General features: G+C 50.1%; 1 protein-coding gene across 1 annotated transcript in view; it reads left to right on the forward strand.

The window, feature by feature from the left end:
- The window catches only part of CLNK (cytokine dependent hematopoietic cell linker), a 1,039,166-nt gene that overhangs the window by 505,626 nt on the left and 510,779 nt on the right, over nt 1–22,761 (forward strand). Inside the window, exon 5 of the mRNA XM_078678887.1 lies at nt 5,869–5,963. Within this exon, the coding sequence (XP_078535013.1) occupies nt 5,869–5,963 (95 nt within the window). The remainder of the gene's footprint in view (nt 1–5,868; nt 5,964–22,761) is intronic.

A 22,761-nucleotide genomic window follows, 5' to 3' on the forward strand; every position in this document is an offset into this window, starting at 1 on the left:
CCAACGCTTTCCCTACTGTTGCACACTCTGGAGTGGGAATAGTAATTTTTACTCCTTGGCTATCCAACACTTTAACCTACTGTTGCACTAACTGGGGGGGAATAGTAATTTTAACCCTACGCTATCCAACACTTTCCCTACTGTTGCACTCACTGGAGTGGGAATAGTAATTTTTACCTCTACGCTATCCAACGCTTTCCCTACTGTTGCTCTCTCTGGAGTGGGAATAGTAATTTTTACCCTCCCTCTATCCAACGCTTTCCCTACTGTTGCACTTTCTGGAGTGGGAATAGTAATTTTTACCGCTACGCTATCCAATGGTTTCCCTACTGTTACACTCACTGGAGTGGTAATAGTAAATTTTACCCTCCCGCTCTCGTACGGAAAAAATATTGTATATTTTTTATTAATATTACATTTTTATATATATGTATTAAAAAATATAAGTGTTTGTTTTTTTATAACTTAAATTAATTATTTAATAAATGTAGGGTTATTTAAGTATTTTTAAGTATGTTTTAGTTAATTATATGTATTGTTTCATTAATTTTAAATTACTTTTAAGACATTTAAAAAAATTCGATATTTTGACTGACTATATTTTTTACAACAATATTTTTGATTCAATATTTTTGTACTTATCTGTCTGTAGATAGAAATTCGATATTTTTGCATTGTATATTTTGTCATCGATATGTTGGTAAGTCTATATTTTTGTATTCGAAATGATGTGAGTGATCCCAGGCACACAAGTGAAACTTCACATACGCTCATAGGCCTCTCATGCATGCCTCATGAAGGAAAAAGAATCACCACTTACATGTGGATGCACAGTGTTTACCCAGCAAAAAAAAAGGGGAGTCTCCTCAGAGGTTTACAGGTAAACAGTACTGTATTCCACGTATAGAGTCCTGATATCGACTGAAGCCTACAAATAGCCTATATGAAGGGGCAAGTAGTGGCTCTCCCTAAGAGTGGTGGGCTTTGGGTTTCCCTCATCATCAATATCCCACAGCTGTAAAACAGAAGTACCTCCAGTGGGCCCGCATGATTATGGAGTCTGTTGGAAAGTAGATTATTAGTAGTGGCAAAAATGCATCTGCCGCTGGCAATAAGGCCACTAACAATCTCGGGCTCAGAATAGGTCTCAGAAAATGATTCCCACGCTCCACCTTCGGAGCTTGGCTGGAGCAGGCAAGCTTAACTTCAGAGACAGGACTGTAAAGCATTTAATAACAAAAAAACTATTAATAATTAATACATAACACACAATAAAAACCCAACACCAATTTATTAAAATAGAAAATATTTTTATCTTTAAAATGACACCAAAACAGAAAAAACACTTTAGTAAACCAGAGATATGAATTGTTAAAGATCAAACAGTTTCTATCGCTTAGAAACCAGTAGTGCCACTTCTGGACATTTGGTCATTTCTGACCAGAACAAAGTAACAATTTGAGACTGACTGCGATTGGGCCCTTGTCAGATGCACTAAGCAGGATGCCACGGTCAAGATTTTACATTCACACCTAGAAACTTTTCCAGAGGATTTCTCACCAGTCATCATGCAGCCTCCTCCAGCAGGCCATATTCAGTGAGGGTTCCCCGGTTTGCCTTTCTGCGAGAGTCTGGTCACCCTATGGAGCTTTTTCACAAAATTTCACCAAACTTTCCCAAATTTCTGGAACTTCTTCCGGAAGCTCCTCTTGAGGGCCCAAATGGTCTAAAACACAATTCAAGGGTCTGGAATTTCTAAGATGGTCCATGAAAGGTTGGAACTACAATTCCTACAATGCACCTGGACAACAACCTATAAAGTCCACTGGATACCCTCCAGGCAGGGGACTCTTGATGGAGTTGTTGCAGGTGAGGTCTGTTAATCTGTAGCTTGAAGGAGGCTCACTCTTTATTCCTCGTGAAATAAGGTACATCCGAAGGACTATACATCCAGATAATGCAGCAGGCACAGTCTTTTCAGAGTGCAGGACCTGATGGTGCGAATCAAGTTTCCAGCTTGACACTCCTTCTTCTCTCAGTTTCAAGCAGCAGAGCTGAGAGGCACTGCCCCTCTCAGATACTTATTCAGTGTTCTCTGGGGTCACACAGGAGGGCACCCCTGCCCAATGAGGGGCAGGACGTCACCCCAGAGCATGACCATTTCCTCCAAAGTGTGGCATTATGGTCTCCCAGAAAGCACTATTTCTCCAAAATTCAATATAGCTGAAGTCCCAGCAGAGAGAAAAGAGCTGACTAGCAAACTTTCAGGATGGTTCATCTTTATACAGTCCATCCCCCTTGCATCTGTTCATTCCTTCTATAATCCTGGCATCTGGCTGGGTTCAAAGAGTAGGGGTGTAAATGAAACTGGCTTCCCCTGCATGTCTCCTACTTCTATTGAAGATTATTGTTTACAACCCCTCCTCCTGCTCTGGCATTCCTATATAGCAGAACCCTGCACTCACAGAATTGCTCTCTAACCCCACTGGCTACTTATCACCTCATCAAAGCAGCCTGGCTAAGCCACTTAACTCTGACCAATCAGGACAGACGACTGGAAGGCTGAATTTTGGCCACAGACAAGAAAGTCTTATACGTTCTTGTCTGTACATTTTAGGATAAATTCAACAATAGCATATTTATCAATACCCTTCTAGGAAGTCTTTGAATTATATTTTTTATGAAATCCTTGATGTTAGTTATTATTTAATAAGTTATTGCCATGTTAATCTATGTAAAAAGAAGGAAGAAGAAGAACAATTGATGGACAGAATGCAGAACAATGTCATACATTCACCCCAGTACAGAGATCTGGGCCTAAATCCATTGAATGTTTGCTCACCATGCCATTCCAGTTTGGACCCAGCCATATGCAAATTGGTCTTGACCCTGCACCCAATGGGAACAGTCCAGCCCAAACTGCCAAGCCATGTCCTCCCTGGACTGGAAACAAGCATCCTTGACCAGTTTCAGGCTTTCAGCCCTCATCAGCCAGGATAGCTTGACTTCAGTGGCATGGAGAGCACGGGAACCACTTCTGGGCAAACACGTCCCACTCAGGGTGACAAATGCAAAAAGAACAATTGATGGACAGAATGCAGAACAATGTCATAAATTCACCCCAGTACAGAGATCTGGGTCTAAATCCATTGTTTTTTTGCTCACCATGCCATTTAAGTTTGGACTCAGCAAATGCAAATCAGTCTTGACCCTGCACCCAATGGGAAAAGTCCAGCCCGAACTGCCAAGCCAGGTACTCTTTGGACTAGAAACAAGCATCCTAGGACCGGTTTCGGGCTTACAGCCCTCATCAGCCAGGATAGCTTGACTCCAGTGACATGGAGAGCACGTACGGGACCCACATCTGAGCATACCCGTCCAACTCAGGGTGACAAATGCAAAAAGAACAATTGATGGACAGAAAGCAAAACAATGTCACACATTCACCCCAGCATAGAGGTCTGGGCCTAAACCCATTGTTTTTTGGCTCACCATGCCATTCTAGTTTGGACCCAGCCATATGCAAATCAGTCATGACCCTAAAGCCAATGGGAACAGTCCAGCCCAAACTGCCAAGCCAGGTCCTCCCTGGACTGGAAACAAGCATCCTAGAACCAGTTTCGGGCTTCCAGTTCTCATCAGCCAGGATAGCTTGAAAGGCATGGAGAGCACGGGACCCACGTCTGGGTATACCCATCCCACTCGGGGTGGCAAATGCAAAAAGAACAATTGATGGACAGAATGCAGAACAATGTCATACATTCACCCCAGTACAAAGATCTGGGGCTAAATCCATTGTTTTTTTGCCCACCATGCCATTCCAATTTGGACCTAGCAAATGCAAATCAGTCTTGACCCTGCACGCAATGGGAACAGTACAGCCCAAACTGCCAAGCCAGGTCCTCTCTGGACTGGAAACAAGCATCCTAGGACCAGTTTCAGGCTTTCAGGCCTTATCAGCCAGGATAGCTTGACTCCGGTGACATGGAGAGCATGGGACCCACGTCTTAGCATACCCGTCCCACTCAGGGTGACAAATACAAAAAGAACAATTGATGGACAGAATGCAGAACAATGTCATACATTCACCCCAGTACAGAGATCTAGGCCTAAATCCATAGTTTTTTGCTCACCATGCCATTCCAATTTGGACCTAGCAAATGCAAATCAGTCTTGACCCTGCACGCAATGGGAACAGTACAGCCCAAACTGCCAAGCCAGGTCCTCTCTGGACTGGAAACAAGCATCCTAGGACCAGTTTCAGGCTTTTAGGCCTTATCAGCCAGGATAGCTTGACTCCAGTGGCATGGAGAACACAGGACCCAAGTCTGGGCATACCCGTCCCACACGGAGTGACAAATGCGAAAAGAACTATTGATGGACAGAATGCAGAATAATGTCATACATTCACCCCAGTGCAGAGATCTGGGCCTAAATCCATTGAATGTTTGCTCACCATGCCATTCCAGTTTGGACCCAGCCATATGCAAATCGGTCTTGACCCTGCACCCAATGGGAACAGTCCAGCCCGAACTGCCAAGCCAGGTCCTCCCTGGACTGGAAACAAGCATCCTGGGACTGTTTTCTGGGTATTACCCTTCATCAGCCACGCCAGCTTAAATCCAGTGGCACAGTGAGCAAGAGACCCACGTCTGGGCATACTCATCCCACTTAGGGCGTAAAGTGCTACATAAACAAATGACTGGACCTGGCTTGGTATGAGGCACAGTGTCAAGACTGATTTGCATATGGCTGCGTCCAAACTGGGGTGAAATGGTGAAAAAAAGATCAATGGATTTAACCCAGAGCCCATTGTGCGCTGGCCAGGGGAAAAGGACCTGAATGTGCCGTACCCAATAGATGTACAGCATTCCTGCCCTTTTCTTTTGCTGTAGGACAACACAGCAGGAAGGCCTACGGCAAAACCCCATAAATGAGGCCCTTTATTTCTGTTAGCTGTTTAGCTAAAAGGGCTGTTTTCACCATAACACAATTCCATTTTCAGACGTTCCAGAAATTCCCACCCCTATCAGGCAACCTTCCAGGCACTGCAAATGTACCTCTATTGAGAATAGGCCGTTTCAGTATTGACATTCTACCTCCCAAGAACATGCAACAGAGGCATTAGAGGGACAGTTTTTCTGCCATTTTCGTCATGTGTAAATGGCAGAGATCTCCAGTGGGAAATCCGAGAATATCTGGTCAGATTCTCAGCTCTTCATTTAGCAGATTTGCCCTCATCTTTTAATATAAGTTTACCTGTGCCTGTTAGTGGAAATTCTTGGCAGGATGCAAGTCCCGCTGATTTACAACAACCCTACTTGGAGTTTGTGCCTCACAAATTCTGTGTAAGCCCTTCTCTGAATCAGCCCCTGTGTATGAAGATGGGAGCCGTAAAGGTAGTCTAGCTTTACATGTATTATTTGACCACAAGACCACCAGCCCAAGCCACTTTGCACAGTCACTGTGTGCCGATAATTTAAAAGTAAACCACATCCATTTGCAGATTAATAATGGTAGTACCGTAGGTGCAGTTAACCAAATTTCCCACCAAGTTGAGCATCTAATATAATTCAAACTCTATTGTTCACGAACAAGCCAAGTTGGAACTAAAACCTGAATGAAAATGTTTGATATATTTGTAAAGTTAGTGGGTTCTGAAGAATGTTAACAATGTTTAACAGCCAACATCTACGATATTTGTCAGATTTGTCTATAATATCCCGGTGGGTGGTAGGCCATGATGGGGTGTCACTGTTCAACTCTAGCAGTAAGGATATATATGAGACAGAAAATAAATGACCATGTCATTGCAGTAAGCACATCATTCTGTGTCTGACTTCTCATTAACCTTTTCTTTCTCCATAGGCAATCACCACTTAGGAGCTGGAACAACCACTCACATCTCTATAGATACGAAATCTCAAATTACTATAAAACAGCGGCCCCGGCTAGGTTTTGAGGTAAATAAAGATCATTTTTATTGAAAATGCATCAGCAATTGTTATTTTCTATTTTGTTGACTAAAGCCCCAGATAGTAAAGCAAAAGGGTTATCAATTCTTACCTAGACTAGAGTACTTTACTAGACAATTTTATTTAAATATTTTTAAAGTTATATTACCATTATATCGATTTATTTGCTGCGGACTTTCATTGCCAGTTATCTGAGCAGTAATTCCATCCTTCCAATCGCCAAGCCCGAGCTCCTCAGTGGAGCTGCAATTGCTGCAGGCAGCTGCTGCACCCAGTCCCTGCCCACTCACAAGCTGCAGCATGGGGGAGTAGACTAACCCACCCCCAGCTGCAGGTAAAGGACCTCTGTCCTCCTGATGACCCCCAAATGTCAATGCTCTGAACAGATGGCGAATGTGGGCAGATATAGGCCTATTTTCCCCTCCGGAAGTAGGGGTGGGGCTGGTTGAGTTGAACCAGATGTTCTGGGTCTATGTGTTGTTCTCCATTCCAGGAGAAATAATTTAAAATCACCATTAACTGATGTGATGATATCTGCTGGGAATGACAATTCTGGCCCAGTTATCTCTCTGCAGAGTTAACAGAAAGCTCAGAATGAGGGCTTCTGTATCTGCTTACTTTAAGCAGGGGCGGCCTTAGGCATGTGCAAGCTGTGCACCTGCACAGGGCCACCAAACCCCAGGGGCCACTACGCCAATATATGTCCTTAATATAATAATCCTTTCAGGATGGATACATATTTGCGTGGCGGCCCCTGGCAGGGATTTGGTAGCCTTCGGCTCTTTTCCACTTCCAAACACCCTGACCCCCCCCCCCCTTCACTGGCCTCCACGCTACACCCCGCCCGGACCCCCTCTTCCGGGGCCCCCTACCAACGCTCCCTGCCCGGGGACGCCATGAGCCTAGAGCCGTCCCTGCTTTAAGGCAACTATCATTGTAGACCATAATTGTACAGACTAATAAAATGTGTAGGACTTTTGATCGCAGTGTCACACCATGGTTCTGAAGTGATTAACGGTTGACAATCTGACAATAATTGGGGTTAGCCACCTACAAAATTGGCAATTATGAAAAACATTTTGGGGGGGGATGTGTTTATTTGCATTTTCTTATTTACATTACAGAGACAAGTCAGATATTTAAAGCATCTTATTTCTTCCTTCGTTACAACCAGAGCAGAGTTCAGCAATATTGTCACATAAATAACCAATCGTAAAAAAATCATTCTTATCAACAGGACCCCTTCTCCCTCCCATTCCCCCCACAGATCCCCCCTTACTGCCAGTTCACTGCGAGTCTGTGAGCGTGAGACCATAATATGCCAACCATGGCTTTCAAGACTTTTTTGGGCACCCCCTTGCTTTGTAAGTCATTTTCTCCCCCAGCATATACATATACATTCCCCTTTGCCATTCTGCGAGTGTTGGTTTAGACGCAACTCCCAATGTCCTTGCCAAGTCTCTTTTGGTTACTACCAAGCCCAATTGGAGCAATGTTAATTTAGCTCTAGGGAGGTCAATCTCTGTAGGTATGCCCAGCAAAATAAACCTGGGATTTGGGGCTATCGATTCCTGCAAAATGAGCTCCAACTCCTTCAGCAGCATTCCCCAATATATCTTTAACTGTGTACACCCCCAGATCGTGTGGAAAAATGTCCCTTCCGTGGTCTTACATTTCAAGCAGTTGGGTGATTCTGCTCTACATATCCGATGCAGTCGGGCTCTATCATAATATATTCTGTGTAAATACTTAAATCGGATCAATAGAAGTCGTGACCTAATAGCTACTTCCCTGGGATGCATCAGCACCATTTCCCAATCTAAGTCTTCTATCTCCCCCAGATCCACCTCCCACTTTAACCTGAGCTTTCGTAAAGGGTCCAGTGTGTTATTTATGATTGTCCTATATGTCCAGAACACAGCCTTCTCCCCAATTTCATCCATCAGTAACCGTCCTTCCAATGGGGCATACTCAGGGAGACCCTCCATGTCGGTATGTTGTGCCCGCCAGGCATACTTCAACTGCAGGTATTTAAAATGTTGCATTTGGTTCATGTCATATTCTTTCTGGAGGTGTAAAAAGTTCACTAGTTCTTTATGATACACTATGGGGTCGATTAGGATGGCGGACGGAAATGGGTACTGTCCGCCATGGTGGGGGAAATTTTACTCCCGGCTGCGCCGCGGAGATTCCGCGGTTGGGATTAGGATAATCATGTCACGAAACTCCGACCGCGGCGGACGGATCATAACCAACACCGTCCGCGGTGGACGGAACACATCCAACTCCGTCCGTGGCGGACGGAGTCCAATGAACAACCACTGCCGCGGACGGAAATGACCGCGGAAAATGACACATGTACCGCCATACCTGTGAATACTCTGTGGCCGCAATTAGGATAAATCCGCCCGTACCACGGAACTCACAGCCATCCACGTCCGCGGCGAAAGAATGCTACGATAACCACAGCATCACTGCGGAAGGCCAACACGAACAACATCCCTAGCGGCAAACAAATGTTAGAAAGTGTACCGCAAGTCCAAAGCAAACATATGAACATTGTCAACGCCCCCCCCCACACCAACACCAAGCACAAGCCACCATGACACGTCCCAATTATCCAATAATGCACACTAGTCAACACGCCCACTACCACCTGACTGCCAACAACCATTGAGACACGACTATAAAATGGCATAACCCAGCGCACGACGCTGGTCCATCGGCCTCATACACAGGCAGGGTGAGTGGGCCACAAACACAGGCAACAGGACATCAGCCAATCAGGCGAGCCACACACCGCCGTGCAGAGGAAGGACAGCTACCCCATCCAGTGGCACAGTCCCTACAAGCCCTTGCCAGGTGCCAGGCGTCATACGACCTGTCCCAGGCAAACGCAGATCGTGCACACCAGGACTCAGTGGACAACACCAACGTCCAGCGCGAAATCTGTGGCATCCTTGGCCAGATGTTGCAGATCATGGGCCAGCAGGCAACGATGTGGAGGGAATGGGTTGGCCGGAACAACCCCCCCCCCCTCCACCAAGTGTCGTAGCGCCACCGCCACCGTCACCTCCGCCTCCCCCGCCACCGTCACCTCCGCCTCCACCGCCGCCACCACCACCTGTGCCCCTGGCGACGGATGTGGCCCATCAACAACCTGCCCTCCCAGCTGACTCTGTTCCACCTCAGAGACGGAGGGGCCGGCCGAGGCAGGAAGTGGCTGAGAGCAGTGTTGGAGCGCCATCCACACGCTCCAAGAGGGGACGACCATGACAATGTCACTGCCTGTGCCAGACATTCACCCAGCTAAGTATCCTGTCCCACAGACAATCATTCCCACTGGTCTGCTGGACTACCCTGACACCCCCCAATGTGGTGTCAGCACGGACATTTCATCTGCCATTACCTTCAACTCCAACTCCCTCCACCCCACTTACTTGTAAATATTCACCAGCACAGAAGCACAACCTGTAAATAAATTGCACTTACTCACACAATGATGTTTTGCCTCCATGTGTATTCACATGATTGCCTTCAGAAACAGACGTAAACAGGTTCAGGGATCATAGTCGTACATGATCATGGCGCTGCGGGAGTGACCTAGAGAAAATCAGAGACAGCAAACACACGTCAGGAAACAGATTCACACACATCACAACACAATGCACAGCAACATTACAGAAACGACAACCATCACAAAAGCATGGGATGAGAGCACACACATCATGGAGACTTGTATGTCCAAAGACATGAAGACACACATATGCAACCATCACAAACAACACCCAGCTGATGAACCCCACATCCACACAACACCAGCAAACATACATGAGGCCTTGTCAACCGCCACTAGAGGAAGTTACTCACATTCAAGGGAAGTAGCGATCTATGAGCTGGCGCCTCTGGTCCACACCTTCCTCCTCACCACTATCCTCATCAGTCGACATGGGTGGGATGGGAGGCCGAGGAACTTCTTCGTCTTCAGGGTCCAACAGCAGTTCAATGTCATTGCGTACTGCCAGGTTGTGGAGCATGCAGCAGGCAATCACGATCCTGCATACTTTTCCTGGTGAGTAAGGCAGGGCCCCTCCGGTCTTATCGAGGCACCGAAACCTAGACTTTAGCAGTCCAAAGGTACGTTCGATGACTCTCCGTGTCCTTCCATGTGCTTCATTGTACCGCATTTCACCCGCTGTTCTCGGATTACGTAGGGGACTGAGGAGCCAGGGCCGGTTTGGGTAAGCCGAGTCGCCTATGTAGGGGGATGACAGACACAAACATCACAACAAGATATGGTGGGTACCCCATGCAACACAGAGATCACAAGAGTCCCCACTGCACACTCACCAACAAGCCACGCTTGACCGGGTCGCAGATTTGCCATGAGTCGTGGGACATTGCTGCTCCGCATGATGTGGGCGTCATGTGCGGAGCCAGGAAATCTTGCACACACATGGGAGATGATGTTGTTTGCCAGGCACACCACCTGCACGTTCAGCGAATGGAAGTGTTTTCGATTCCTGAACACTTGTTCCCGTGCCCGTGGTGGAATGATAGCGATGTGTGTGCCATCAATTGAGCCCACAACGTGAGGTATGTGGCCCAGTGCATAGAAATCAGCTTTGACAGCTGCCAACTCTTCCGGCCGTGGGAAATGTATGTAGTCATTCTTGTACAGCATCATAGCTGTTAAGACATCCCGAAGAACCGTGCTGAACATGGCCTGTGACATCCCCCCGGCATGTCCAACTGTGTACTGAAATGTGCCAGTAGCGAAGAAATGTAGTACCGCCATGACCTTTGCAGTGGGTGTAATCGACCCAGGATACGTCCTACGTGGCTGCAGATGAGGAGACAATTGAGCCACAAGCTCCAGCAACCGACGTCGATCCAGCCGGAATTTCCGAATCACCTCCTCGTCAACCATATCCTCCAGCACAGTGTATGGCCGATGCACATTTAGAGCCCTCCTGTGTGGGAGAGAGATGTAACTTAGGTCAACTTACAAACGACGCATACGTGTACAACTCCATCACATGTGAACCTTACTGACAAAACTTCAGTCTTCACCCTAATGTTTAGTAGCCACATCACAGACACACATGCAACTGCATGCACACAAACGATAATTATACACACGCCATGTCATCAAGCACAAATGCCAACACCAATAATGATGTGCATACGGTAATTACATGCATGGTGACACAACGTACAAAACACATACACGGAATGCATGTGTACCACCACCACTGTAGTCACCTCGCCAGAACAAGACACTGACAACAGATGCATAATTTGGCCACACAGCCGTGATGTACTGTGTAGTTGTGAAGATGTAAGAACGTCTGTAGGTTCACACCCGACGTCAACACGTACAAATGCACATCTGTTGCCCATTGTGTGCCGACCGATGGGCATTGTATGGACACACATGCTATATTGTATGACATATGACCTTTCCCTATCACGCTCACATCCCTCATGACGCAACTGCACACAACACATCACGGTGCAGCGTCTGACAAGATAACATAATTGGCGCCGCCATGGCGGTGCTCAACTTCCGCTACTTCCCAAGGGCCATACGCGGCCAGCGTCCCTCTTCCCATTGGCTGCATGTGCAGGGACCGTCACGGGCACACATCGGCAACCGCACGTGCAAGCCTCAGGCACGGATGCTTCAGTTGCAACAATGTTCTATCACTGGCGCCTCCATGGCGGTGCACGTACTCAGCGGGGGAGGTGCAGGCCTATACACCCTGTAGATGTACTCAATGGACATGCCAGTTCATGACCCCCCTTACAGTCACCTTGCATCATCCACCGTACACCGGCCGGAGCGGCCGGGCCTAGGACGGCCGTGCCCGGCCATGAACACAACCGCCGTGCCCGGCCATGCACACAACCGCCGTGCCCGGCCATGAACACAACCGCCGTGCCCGGCCATGTACACAACCGCCGTGCCCGGCCATGCGGTTGTGTTCATGGCCGGGCATGGCGGTTGTGTTCATGGCCGGGCACGGCGGTTGTGTACATGGCCGGGCACGGCGGTTGTGTTCATGGCCGGGCACGGCGGTTGTGTACATGGCCGGGCACGGCGGTTGTGTTCATGGCCGGGCACGGCGGTTGTGTACATGGCCGGGCACGGCGGTTGTGTTCATGGCCGGGCACGGCGGTTGTGTACATGGCCGGGCACGGCGGTTGTGTTCATGGCCGGGCACGGCGGTTGTGTACATGGCCGGGCACGGCGGTTGTGTTCATGGCTGGGCACGGCGGTTGTGTACATGGCCGGGCACGGCGGTTGTGTACATGGCCGGGCACGGCCGTCCTAGGACCGGCCGCTCCGGCCGGTGTACGGTGGATGATGCAAGGTGACTGTAAGGGGGGTCATGAACTGGCATGTCCATTGAGTACATCTACAGGGTGTATAGGCCTGCACCTCCCCCGCTGAGTACATGCACCGCCATGGAGGCGCCAGTGATAGAACATTGTTGCAACTGAAGCATCCGTGCCTGAGGCTTGCACGTGCGGTTGCCGATGTGTGCCCGTGACGGTCCCTGCACATGCAGCCAATGGGAAGACGGACGCTGGCCGCATATGGCCAATCGCAAGTAGCGGAAGCAGTGCACCGCAACAACAGGGCCAGTCATTGGCCCATTTCACGATCACGCTTCCAGGGCTGACCGATTGCTGGCGACGTATGCCACTGACACGTGCTGAGGGCCCTATATATGTGTGTTGGCCAAAATGACACTTCCTACCCTGGGGACCAGTGCTGCCTGTTCACCTCGACCTGCTGCTGCTGCTGAGCTGACCACCGACTGCTGCCTGTGACCATCACCTCGACCTGCTGCTGCTGAGCTGACCACCGACTGCTGCCTGTGACCGTCACCTCGACCTGCTGCTGCTGCTGAGCTGACCACCGACTGCTGCTCTAGTGCCATACTCCGTGATCTTGCCATGTCGAGAGGCAAAGAGATCCGGTCTCGACCCTTCACCGCCGCGGAGCTTGATGTCCTCGTGGACGGTGTACTCCGCAACTATGGACGCCTCTACGGCGCACCAGGACGGGTGGTAAGTGCAGTGTGGGACATGTTGGTGTGCATGAGGGGGCCAAATAATCACGCCTATTTCTATCTTAGCTGTGTAGTGTGGGCTAGACATATGTTCCTGATTGTGCATGGCTGCTGACAGTTACGTCTTGCCCCTATGTGTGTGACAGGCCACCTGTCCACTGACTTTAACCCTTTTGTCTCCCATCATGGTAGGTCAAGCTGCACCTTCGCAAGGACCTGTGGAGGAGCATAGCACGGGAAGTACGGGCATTGGAGGTGTGCAACAGACGACATACACACTGCCACAAACGCTGGGCCGACATTTCCAGGCTGAGCAAGAATGTAGCGGAAGTAACACTGGGCCTGATTCCAAGGACGCCCCGTCTGGCCCGACGCTCCATGACCCCTCTCATGCACCGTATCATTGCAGTGACGCATCCTGAACTGGCCGAACGTCTGAGTGCCGATCAACAGCAAACTAGCGGTGAGCATACTGTCTGTGTAGGAAACCTGTGAGTGCTATGCATGTATTGGTGCACAGACACACTATTGAGTTCCGTGTTGCGTATGTATGTCTGTGATGCCATTTTGGTCCCATTGGGTGGTTCTCATTTGACATCCAGGTCCGCCATGTTGACACGCCACTTGCTTAGTAGTTGAGTGTTGAAGCACATCCCCTAGTGGTCCATGGCCCCATGGCAGGAAATGTGAGGATGACTGGTAGAGGTGGGCCATGTGCAGGATGAGGGCTACAAAATCTATGTCAGCTATGTAATTTGGCAATCCTGTTCCTTCTGTACGTCAGTCTGCCCATGACTCACACATCTTTTATGTGCATTTCAGCTATGACAGAGGACACTCAGCCACAGACGGTGGAGAGTAGTCGAGGAAATGAGTCCGGCTCAGACTTCGCACACACGCAGACTGACACGGAGGAGGCCAGCGCCGGAGAGGGGGACAGGACCGTCCCTGAGGACTCGCATGTGGAGACACCATCGTCCTCCTCGTCGGACACTCTTGGTGAGCCTGCACTGTTGTCACAGACTGGGAGTGGGCACTCATCACCTTCTGTCGGAAGACAGCACACAGGGCCCACACTTCCGCCAACTGCACCATGTACTGTTCGTGGCCGGAGGAGTAGGGGGAGCAGAGTGGCGTTCGGTGCAGGCACCGCTGCCCCTGCCACGGTGAGCCAAAATGCACTGTGTGCTGAGGCCGTTGATCTGCTGCGACAGCTGTGTGTGGGGCAGACCAATATGACAAATGCTTTCCAGGACCATGATAGGAAGTTGGGGCAGGTGGTGGCATTCATGGAAGGGATGCATGGCGATCTTGCAGGTCTACACAGGACAGTGCAGTCATTGGCAAGCAGTGTGTCGTCTGCAATAGTACAGTCGCATGAACAGGGTGCTACTTCTGTTTCCCCATCTACACCACTGGATGTCTCAGGGGGTAGTGATTATTCTGAGCAGGACTCAAATACAGGTTATTGCACTAGAAGCAGCGTCAGACAGCACGTCAGGGCACGCAGGGCACAGACCCCATCCCCTAGATCAGCTAAATCTGTTCACGTAGACGACGTCAGATACACTGGAGTACACACACAGGATCCACAAGTGTTGTTGGGGGACATGCCTTCAGGAGCTACACAGGCATTCAACACAAAAGGTACTCCCAAGGCAAGGGATACTCACATGTCCATGGACTGTACCTTGGACAAGGCCAGTGAGAAGACAAAGGCACCTACTAAGAGCAGGGAGACTCCCAAGGGCAGGCCCACAGCAGAGGAAAGGGACACTCCCAAGGACAGTGAGAAGACAAAGGCACCTACTAAGAGCAGGGAGACTCCCAAGGGCAGGCCCACAGCAGAGGAAAGGGACACTCCCAAGGGCAGGGACAAGACAAAGGCACCTACTAAGAGCTGGGAGACTCCCAAGGGCAGGCCCACAGCAGAGCAAGGTCCATCTCCCAAGGACAGTGAGAAGACAAAGGCACCTACTAAGAGCAGGGAGACTCCCAAGGGCAGGCCCACAGCAGAGGAAAGGGACCCTCCCAAGGACAGTGAAAGGACAAAGGCACCTCCTAAGAGCGGGGAGACTCCCAAGGGCAGGCCCACAGCAGAGGAAAGGGACCCTCCCAAGGACAGTGAAAGGACAAAGGCACCTCCTAAGAGCAGGGAGACTCCCAAGGGCAGGCCCACAGCAGAGGAAAGGGACACTCCCAAGGACAGTGAAAGGACAAAGGCACCTCCTAAGAGCAGGGAGACTCCCAAGGGCAGGCCCACAGCAGAGGAAAGGGACCCTCCCAAGGACAGTGAAAGGACAAAGGCACCTCCTAAGAGCAGGGAGACTCCCAAGGGCAGGCCCACAGCAGAGGAAAGGGACCCTCCCAAGGACAGTGAAAGGACAAAGGCACCTCCTAAGAGCAGGGAGACTCCCAAGGGCAGGCCCACAGCAGAGGAAAGGGACCCTCCCAAGGACAGTGAAAGGACAAAGGCACCTCCTAAGAGCAGGGAGACTCCCAAGGGCAGGCCCACAGCAGAGCAAGGGCCATCTCCCAAGGGCAGGGAGACACACAGAGAGCAGGTGTCTACTGGAGACAGGTGCACCACAGACGACAAGTCTGCTGGCAGGATTAGGGCGGCGACCAGGGCACAGGCTACATCCAGAGACAACACTCCACCTAAGGATAAGGCACATCCTACGGACAAGGCATCTAGCATGGACAATGGCGCAATCAAGGACAGGCATACTTCACCCCTGGCTGCACTGAGGCTGATGTTTTCTACTGAACGCCAAACAGATGTCTCCGCGGCGGAGTCCCCCCATACCTCCACTCCCATCCAGGCCAGTCAGAAGCAGAGGAGGGTGTCCCCTGTTGTTGCATCCCCCATTACACATGATTCCGAGTCCAGGCGGCAGGCACAGAGCAAACGACAAGCAGGCTCCAGCACGTCCCCAGAAACAAGATCCCGGCTGCAGATGCTCCACCTATGGTGGGTGGTGATTCTTTAGAGTCCCCACCACTTGGCAGTCCTGTCCTGTCCAGGGTGCACTCACACATCCCTAAGAAACGCAGACACACACCATTGACACCTGCCAACCCCGAGTTGGCTCAAGGTCAGCTATCCCCAGCTCCCAGGCCCACCCTGCCTCCTGGCCCATACAGCCCTGTGGCTCATCATTTCAGTTGTCCCAGTGGCGCTGGTGCAGTTGACTCTCATGTATCAGATGGTGGCACAGTGTCAGTTGTGCCCTCTCCTGTTGCAGGTCCTGGCAGTGTATCTGGGTCTATGACTCACGTGTCAGTTAGAAGATCTGTGGCTGTGTTGCACACTCCTGTTTCTGGTGCTGGCAGTCTGTCTGGGTCAGTGGCTCACGTGTCAGTGACTACATCTGTGGCTGTGTCTCACACTCCTGTTGCTGGTGCTGCCAGTGTGTCTGGGTCCGTGGCCCATGTGTGTGTCACTCGGGCTGTGGCTGTGTCTCACACTCCTGATGCTGGTGCTGCCAGTGTGTCTGGGTCCGTGGCCCATGTGTGTGTCACTCGGGCTGTGGCTGTGTCTCACACTCCTGTTGCTGGTGCTGCCAGTGTGTCTGGGTCCGTGGGCCATGTGTGTGTCACTCGGGCTGTGGCTGTGTCTCACACTCCTGTAGCTGGTGCTGCCAGTGTGTCTGGGTCCGTGGGCCATGTGTGTGTCACTCGGGCTGTGGCTGTGTCTCACACTCCTGTAGCTGGTGCTGCCAGTGTGTCTGGGTCCGTGGCCCATGTGTGTGTCACTCGGGCTGTGGCTGTGTCTCACACTCCTGTTGCTGGTGCTGCCAGTGTGTCCGAGGCAGGTAGTTCACGCAGTCCCCCTGATTCTGTGATGTGAGGTGCTGAACACTTCACTCAAATGTTATTTCACATGGTGTGTCCATTGAGAACTGGGTGGCACTCTTGTGGTTCCTGTGACGGGTTGGTAGGGACACGTACTTGTGCAGCCTATGATGTACCTGCTCTGTACTGCACAATGCCCTGTTGATGCTCTGATACTGCATTCTGCCCTCTCGTTTACTGCCAATGATGTACCTGCTCTGTACTACACAATGCCCTGTTGATGCTCTGATACTGCATTCTGCCCTCTTGTTTACTGCCAATGATGTACCTGCTCTGTACTGCACAATGCCCTGTTGATGCTCTGATACTGCATTCTGCACTCTCATGTGCTGCCTCTGATCAACCTGTTCTGTGCAATGGACTGTTGATGCACTTAGCCCCTCTCACGTGCTGCCTCTGATGGACCTGTTCTGTGCAATGGACTGTTGATGCACTTAGCCCCTCTCACGTGCTGCCTCTGATGGACCTGTTCTGTGCAATGGACTGTTGATGCACTTTGCCCCTCTCACGTGCTGCCTCTGATGGACCTGTTCTGTGCAATGGACTGTTGATGCACTTTGCCCCTCTCACGTGCTGCCTCTGATGGACCTGTTCTGTGCAATGGACTGTTGATGCACTTTGCCCCTCTCACGTGCTGCCTCTGATGGACCTGTTCTGTGCAATGGACTGTTGATGCACTTAGCCCCTCTCACGTGCTGCCTCTGATGTACCTGCTCTGTACTCTACAATGCCCTGTTGATGCTCTGATACTGCATTCTGCCCTCTCGTTTACTGCCAATGATGTACCTGCTCTGTACTGCACAATGCCCTGTTGATGCTCTGATACTGCATACTGCCCTCTCGTTACCTGCCTATGATGTACCTGCTCTGTACTCTACAATGCCCTGTTGATGCTCTGATACTGCATACTGCCCTCTCGTTACCTGCCTATGATGTACCTGCTCTGTACTGCACAATGCCCTGTTGATGCTCTGATACTGCATTCTGCCCTCTCGTTTACTGCCAATGATGTACCTGCTCTGTACTGCACAATGCCCTGTTGATGCTCTGATACTGCATACTGCCCTCTCGTTTACTGCCATTGATGTACCTGCTCTGTACTGCACAATGCCCTGTTGATGCTCTGATACTGCATTCCTCCCTCTGATGTGCTGCCTATGATGTTCATCCTCTGGTGCCCACTTTGCCCATGCTCATGCATACACTGTGATTATACCCCTATTTTCTACAATAAAGGTAGTCTATCAAGTCTCGTGGACTGTCGTTGTCATTCATGCTTGCGTACTACAAATGTGTATTCATATATGCTTCTCATCAGTGGTTTCAGTAACATGACACTCCCCCTCCCTACGTCACGTCCCTTGCTGGTATTCCCCTCCAGACAGCCAATGGTTTGTGCCTTACCTGCGTCGTCGTCCATAGTGGGCCATGACTAGGACGTGGTGGATCGCGAAGAACATCGGGAAAGCGTGTAGCGCTGGGTCCATGGTGGTGGTCAGCTTGCGGTGGGTATCTCTGCTATGTCACCTATGTTCGCTGTGGGGATCCTGCCGTGTTCAGACAGGTTGTTTTTCCGCTGCGGTTTTATGTGTGTTTTCCGCCATCTTGATTTGGGGGACGGTCTTAGACGTCAGTACGTACGGCGGGGCCTCCGGATGTGTTCCGTCCTCCACGTGGTCATGTGTAGTTCGGCGGCGGTGCGTGCTTTTCCGTCGCGGACGGAAATTTGACACGTTTTCCTATCCTGATATGGCGGACGGAGTATCCGCGGCAGGCGGACACGGAAAAGGGTTTTTCCGCCTACTCCAGGGCCGCGGTGGCTCTTCCGTCCGCCATCCTAATGAGCCCCTATATCTTTAAGTTGTGAAATGCCCACCAGATCCCACTTCCGAAAGCCTGTCAGCTTGACAAATTCCTTAAGTCGTGTTTCCACCCAAAGCGAGGTTTCCCTGGTCACCCGGCCATCCCATTTCATGCGTCTCTCTGCTTTCTTCCATGCCGTTATCACAATGTGCGTGGCTGGCAACAGCTTTGCGGTTCCCTTACCCCCATGGAGGTAGTGCGAGTAAGGTCTTTTGATAAACTGTGTGTCTTCAAGCGCATATGTGGGGTGGTCCCTTTCCCCGAATGCCCATTCATTCACTACAATCAGATGGGCCGCCCAGTAATAGGCCCGAAGGTCTGGTAATGAAATGCCACCACTGTATTAGTTGCATTGTAGCTTCACCAGTGCTATCCTAGGGGGCTTCCCACACCAGAGAACTTTCTCAGAATATTGTCCATCTTGGTGAACACCTCTTCTGGTATCAGGTGGTAGGTATTTTGCAAAACACATAAACATTTTGGGAGTATTATCATTTTGTAGAGCGCAGCTCTGCCAAGTAGCGCCAGTGGCAGGGATGCCCATCTCTCCGCAGCTGAGCGAAATTTCCCAAGCACCCTATAGAGGTTGTGCTCCAGTGCCAGTGTATTATCTAGTGTAACGTACATACCTAAATATTTAATTCCACTGGGCGCGACCTGTAACTGGCTTGGGTAGACAGCATGTTCGGCATTCCGCTCCGCAGGATAAAGACATGACTTTTCCCAATTAATTTTGTACCCCTCGTGTGTGCCATATTCCTCGCAGCTCGCCATAATATTAGAGAGGGTCGTTTCGGGGTTTGTGACATACAATTGTAGGTCTTCGGCATACAGGGAAATACGTTCGTCGAGGTCATCATTGTCACCCACTCGAAAACCAGTTATGTACGGATGCACTCGGATGACACAGGCAAAGGGCTCTAAAACCATTACGAAAAGCAGAGGGGACATGGGGCATCTCTGTCTAGTGCCTCTTCCTATTGGTAGTTTCTGATACGTCACCCCGTTGACCCTAACCCTTTCCAATAGTCCTTCGTACAGAGTAGCTATCCACCTCCTGAACTCGGGGCCAAATCCCAGCCTTTCCAGGACAGCCATGAGAAACGGTCAGTGAACTGATGAATGCTTTTTCAGCATTCAGGGACAGTATGAGATGTGGGTCAGTTCTATGCTGTATTGTCTCCAGCCAGTTACATACTCTTCTGAGGTTAAGTCTCGTTGACCTCTCAGAATTCTGGCCAAAATTTTAATCTCCACGTTTAAGAGGTAGATGGGTCTATAAGAACCACAACTCTGTAGCGACCGACCTTCTTTGAGTATCACCACAATAGTGGCTGTCCGCATGCCCTCTGGCAGAGTGTCCAGCTCCTGCACCTTTAAGTTCATCTGCAGGAGATGTGGGCTAAAAACTGTCCCATTCTGTTTGAAAAATTCCAGCGGGAGCCCATTGGGACCCGCAGTATTCCCCTTTTTCATCTGGCATATGGCTTCTACGATTTCCTCATTCGCAAGTTTTTCCTCTAGTGTCTGTGATTCACTAGTGCCTAACCTAGGGAGCTGTATAGATTGTAGATATGCTCTGTGCCTGCCAGTGAATGTTTAGCATAAAAGGCCTTGTAGTATCCTGCAAAGGCCAGTGCTATTGCAACGGGGGTTACGTGGGCCTGTCCATCTTCCGTCTGTATTTGGGCTACCCATCTGCTTTCCAACTCCTTTTTGCTGAACCATGCAAGTAATCTTCCTGTTTTGTCACTTGCATCGTTAAGTTGCCTATGCATAGCCTGCATTGCGTGTTGCACATAATGTTTGGCTAGCAAGGTATTCTTGTTGACGGAGCTTCAGTCTTCTCAGCAGGGGGGGTCACAACCTGCAGTGGCTTGTGATTTGGTCTGCAGGAGCTGTGCTTCAATTCTCGCTACCTCCTCACTCTCTTTACATTTCTTATGTGCTATAATATTCTGGGCTCTGTCCCGGATGACAGATTTATAGGCCTCCCCTAAAGTAAGGGTGGAATCCTCTGACCCTATATTTTCCCGGAAATATAATTCCGTATGTTAGCCACAAAGGCGAGTGGTCTGAGAGACCTCTTGCTTGATATTCTATATTTTGTACCTCTCCTATTTCTCCTGCCTGGGTAAATATATAGTCTAGTCTCAAAAAGGCTTTGTGGGCGCTTGAGTAAAAAGAATAGGCCCTTGTCTGGGGGTGTTGTCTACGCCACAGATCAGTGAGTGTCAGTGTGTCTGCGAATCTCTTGCGTGGGTTCTTCCAGGGGCCTCCAGCTTGGACTATTGTGCGATCCCATGTAGGATCCATCACGTCCTTGAAGTCCCCTCCTATAATGTGGGTGTGTTTATCGGCTTCTAGAAGAACTGCAGCCAGTTTGTCCATCGTTTGCTTCTGCAACCTAGGGGTGCGTACTCACTAGTAAATGTGATGTCCCATCTGTCCCAAAGCCCCTTCACTGACACATATGTTCCATTAGGGTCGATATAGGTGCGCTCCATTTGGAATGGCGGACATTTCCTTATTAATATGGCACTACTCTTGCCTCTGTGGAAAACCCCGCATGAGCCAGCGTTGTATATGCTCTACGGCCCAAAAAACGCATCTCATGCTCTTTAGGGTCAACATGACCAACTTTGTCGTATATGGATCAGGAGAGGTCTGTTGCCCACCCCCCCAACGTTCAAACTCCTCCCCCTCCCTAGCCCCTTCTGTGAAGAACTATATGCCCTCCTCACACCAACAGACAGCCAAAGTCCCAAACTGTGGCGCCTTAGACTGTCTTTGAGACAAGGAGGTTTTCGGCCAAACAAACTAATGCGAAGAAGAAATCAAACAAAAAGAAAACTCCAAAATAAAGAAGAAACACAAACAATCAGCCAAAGAAAAAGGGGTGAAGGCGGGGGGAGGAAGAGGTGTGGTGCAGTGGCCAGGGCGACTGACGCTGGATGCTGAGGATCACGGTTCGATCCCGGCTCCGGTGGCAGGGGTCTGCCCAGCACCATGTGACTCTGGGCAATAGCTCGCTTAATCTTCAAAGGGGGGGGAGGAGAGGGAAAAATACATATGGGAGCTAAAATACACCAAAGGAAAAAAAAAACACACGTGGGGTGGCGTGAGAGCCCTTCAGTCTGCTTACTGCCCTGTCAGATCTCCGCACCCAACACTGCTCAGCATTCAGTAATGTCTTCCTGTCTGGTCTGCGCTTCTGTGCCATTTGCAGTGCCTGTCTCTCCTGGGTTTTCTAGGAGAGCAATGTTCTGCATAAGGGGATGATCCTCTTCCGAGTCTTTGGTGATATCCTGGTCTGTACAGTCCACCGATCTACGCGAGGTCGGTCAATCCGGGGAATGCTTTCTGAGTCCGAGGCCCTCAGTGTCCGGCCTGCAGCCCCCCTGCTGCCATATGATAATGCCCTGTTGTGTCCCCTTTGCGACGTCTCCCCGTCCCTCCATTCAAACCTCTGTGTCGGGGCTTATTCCTGCATCTGATCGGTGCTTTCCCATTAAAGGGCCATTGGGCCGTGACGGCCCCGAGCAGAGGGCGTTCTTCTATCCAATGCCAGGCCTCCTCGGGTGTAGTAAGAACATGGTCTTTGCTTGATATATCACCTTAAGCTTAGTCCGGAAGAGGAGCATGTAAGTGATATGCATCTGTCTCAATTTGTCCTTAACCGAGTCAAACTTATTTCGTTGTTTCTGGACCTCACATGAGTAGTCTGGGAACACCATGATTTCCCCTTTCTTTCAAACTCCATGGAGGACAAGGTCACGGTCCTGATAATTGAGGAATTTCGCTATCAGCGGTCGTGGTGTCGCCCCTACCAGAGGCCGAGCCCCCGGTATGCGGTGTGCCCTTTCAATGATGAAGGACAGTGAGAAATTTACCTCCAGGAGTGAGTCCAGTATCCATTGTCGCAAGTAAGCATCAGCATCCGTTCCCTCAATGGCCTCCGCAAAGCCGAGAAAGCGGAGGTT

Source organism: Lissotriton helveticus, chromosome 2_2 (assembly GCF_964261635.1).
Source record: "Lissotriton helveticus chromosome 2_2, aLisHel1.1, whole genome shotgun sequence".
Classification (NCBI taxonomy): Eukaryota; Metazoa; Chordata; class Amphibia; order Caudata; family Salamandridae; genus Lissotriton; species Lissotriton helveticus.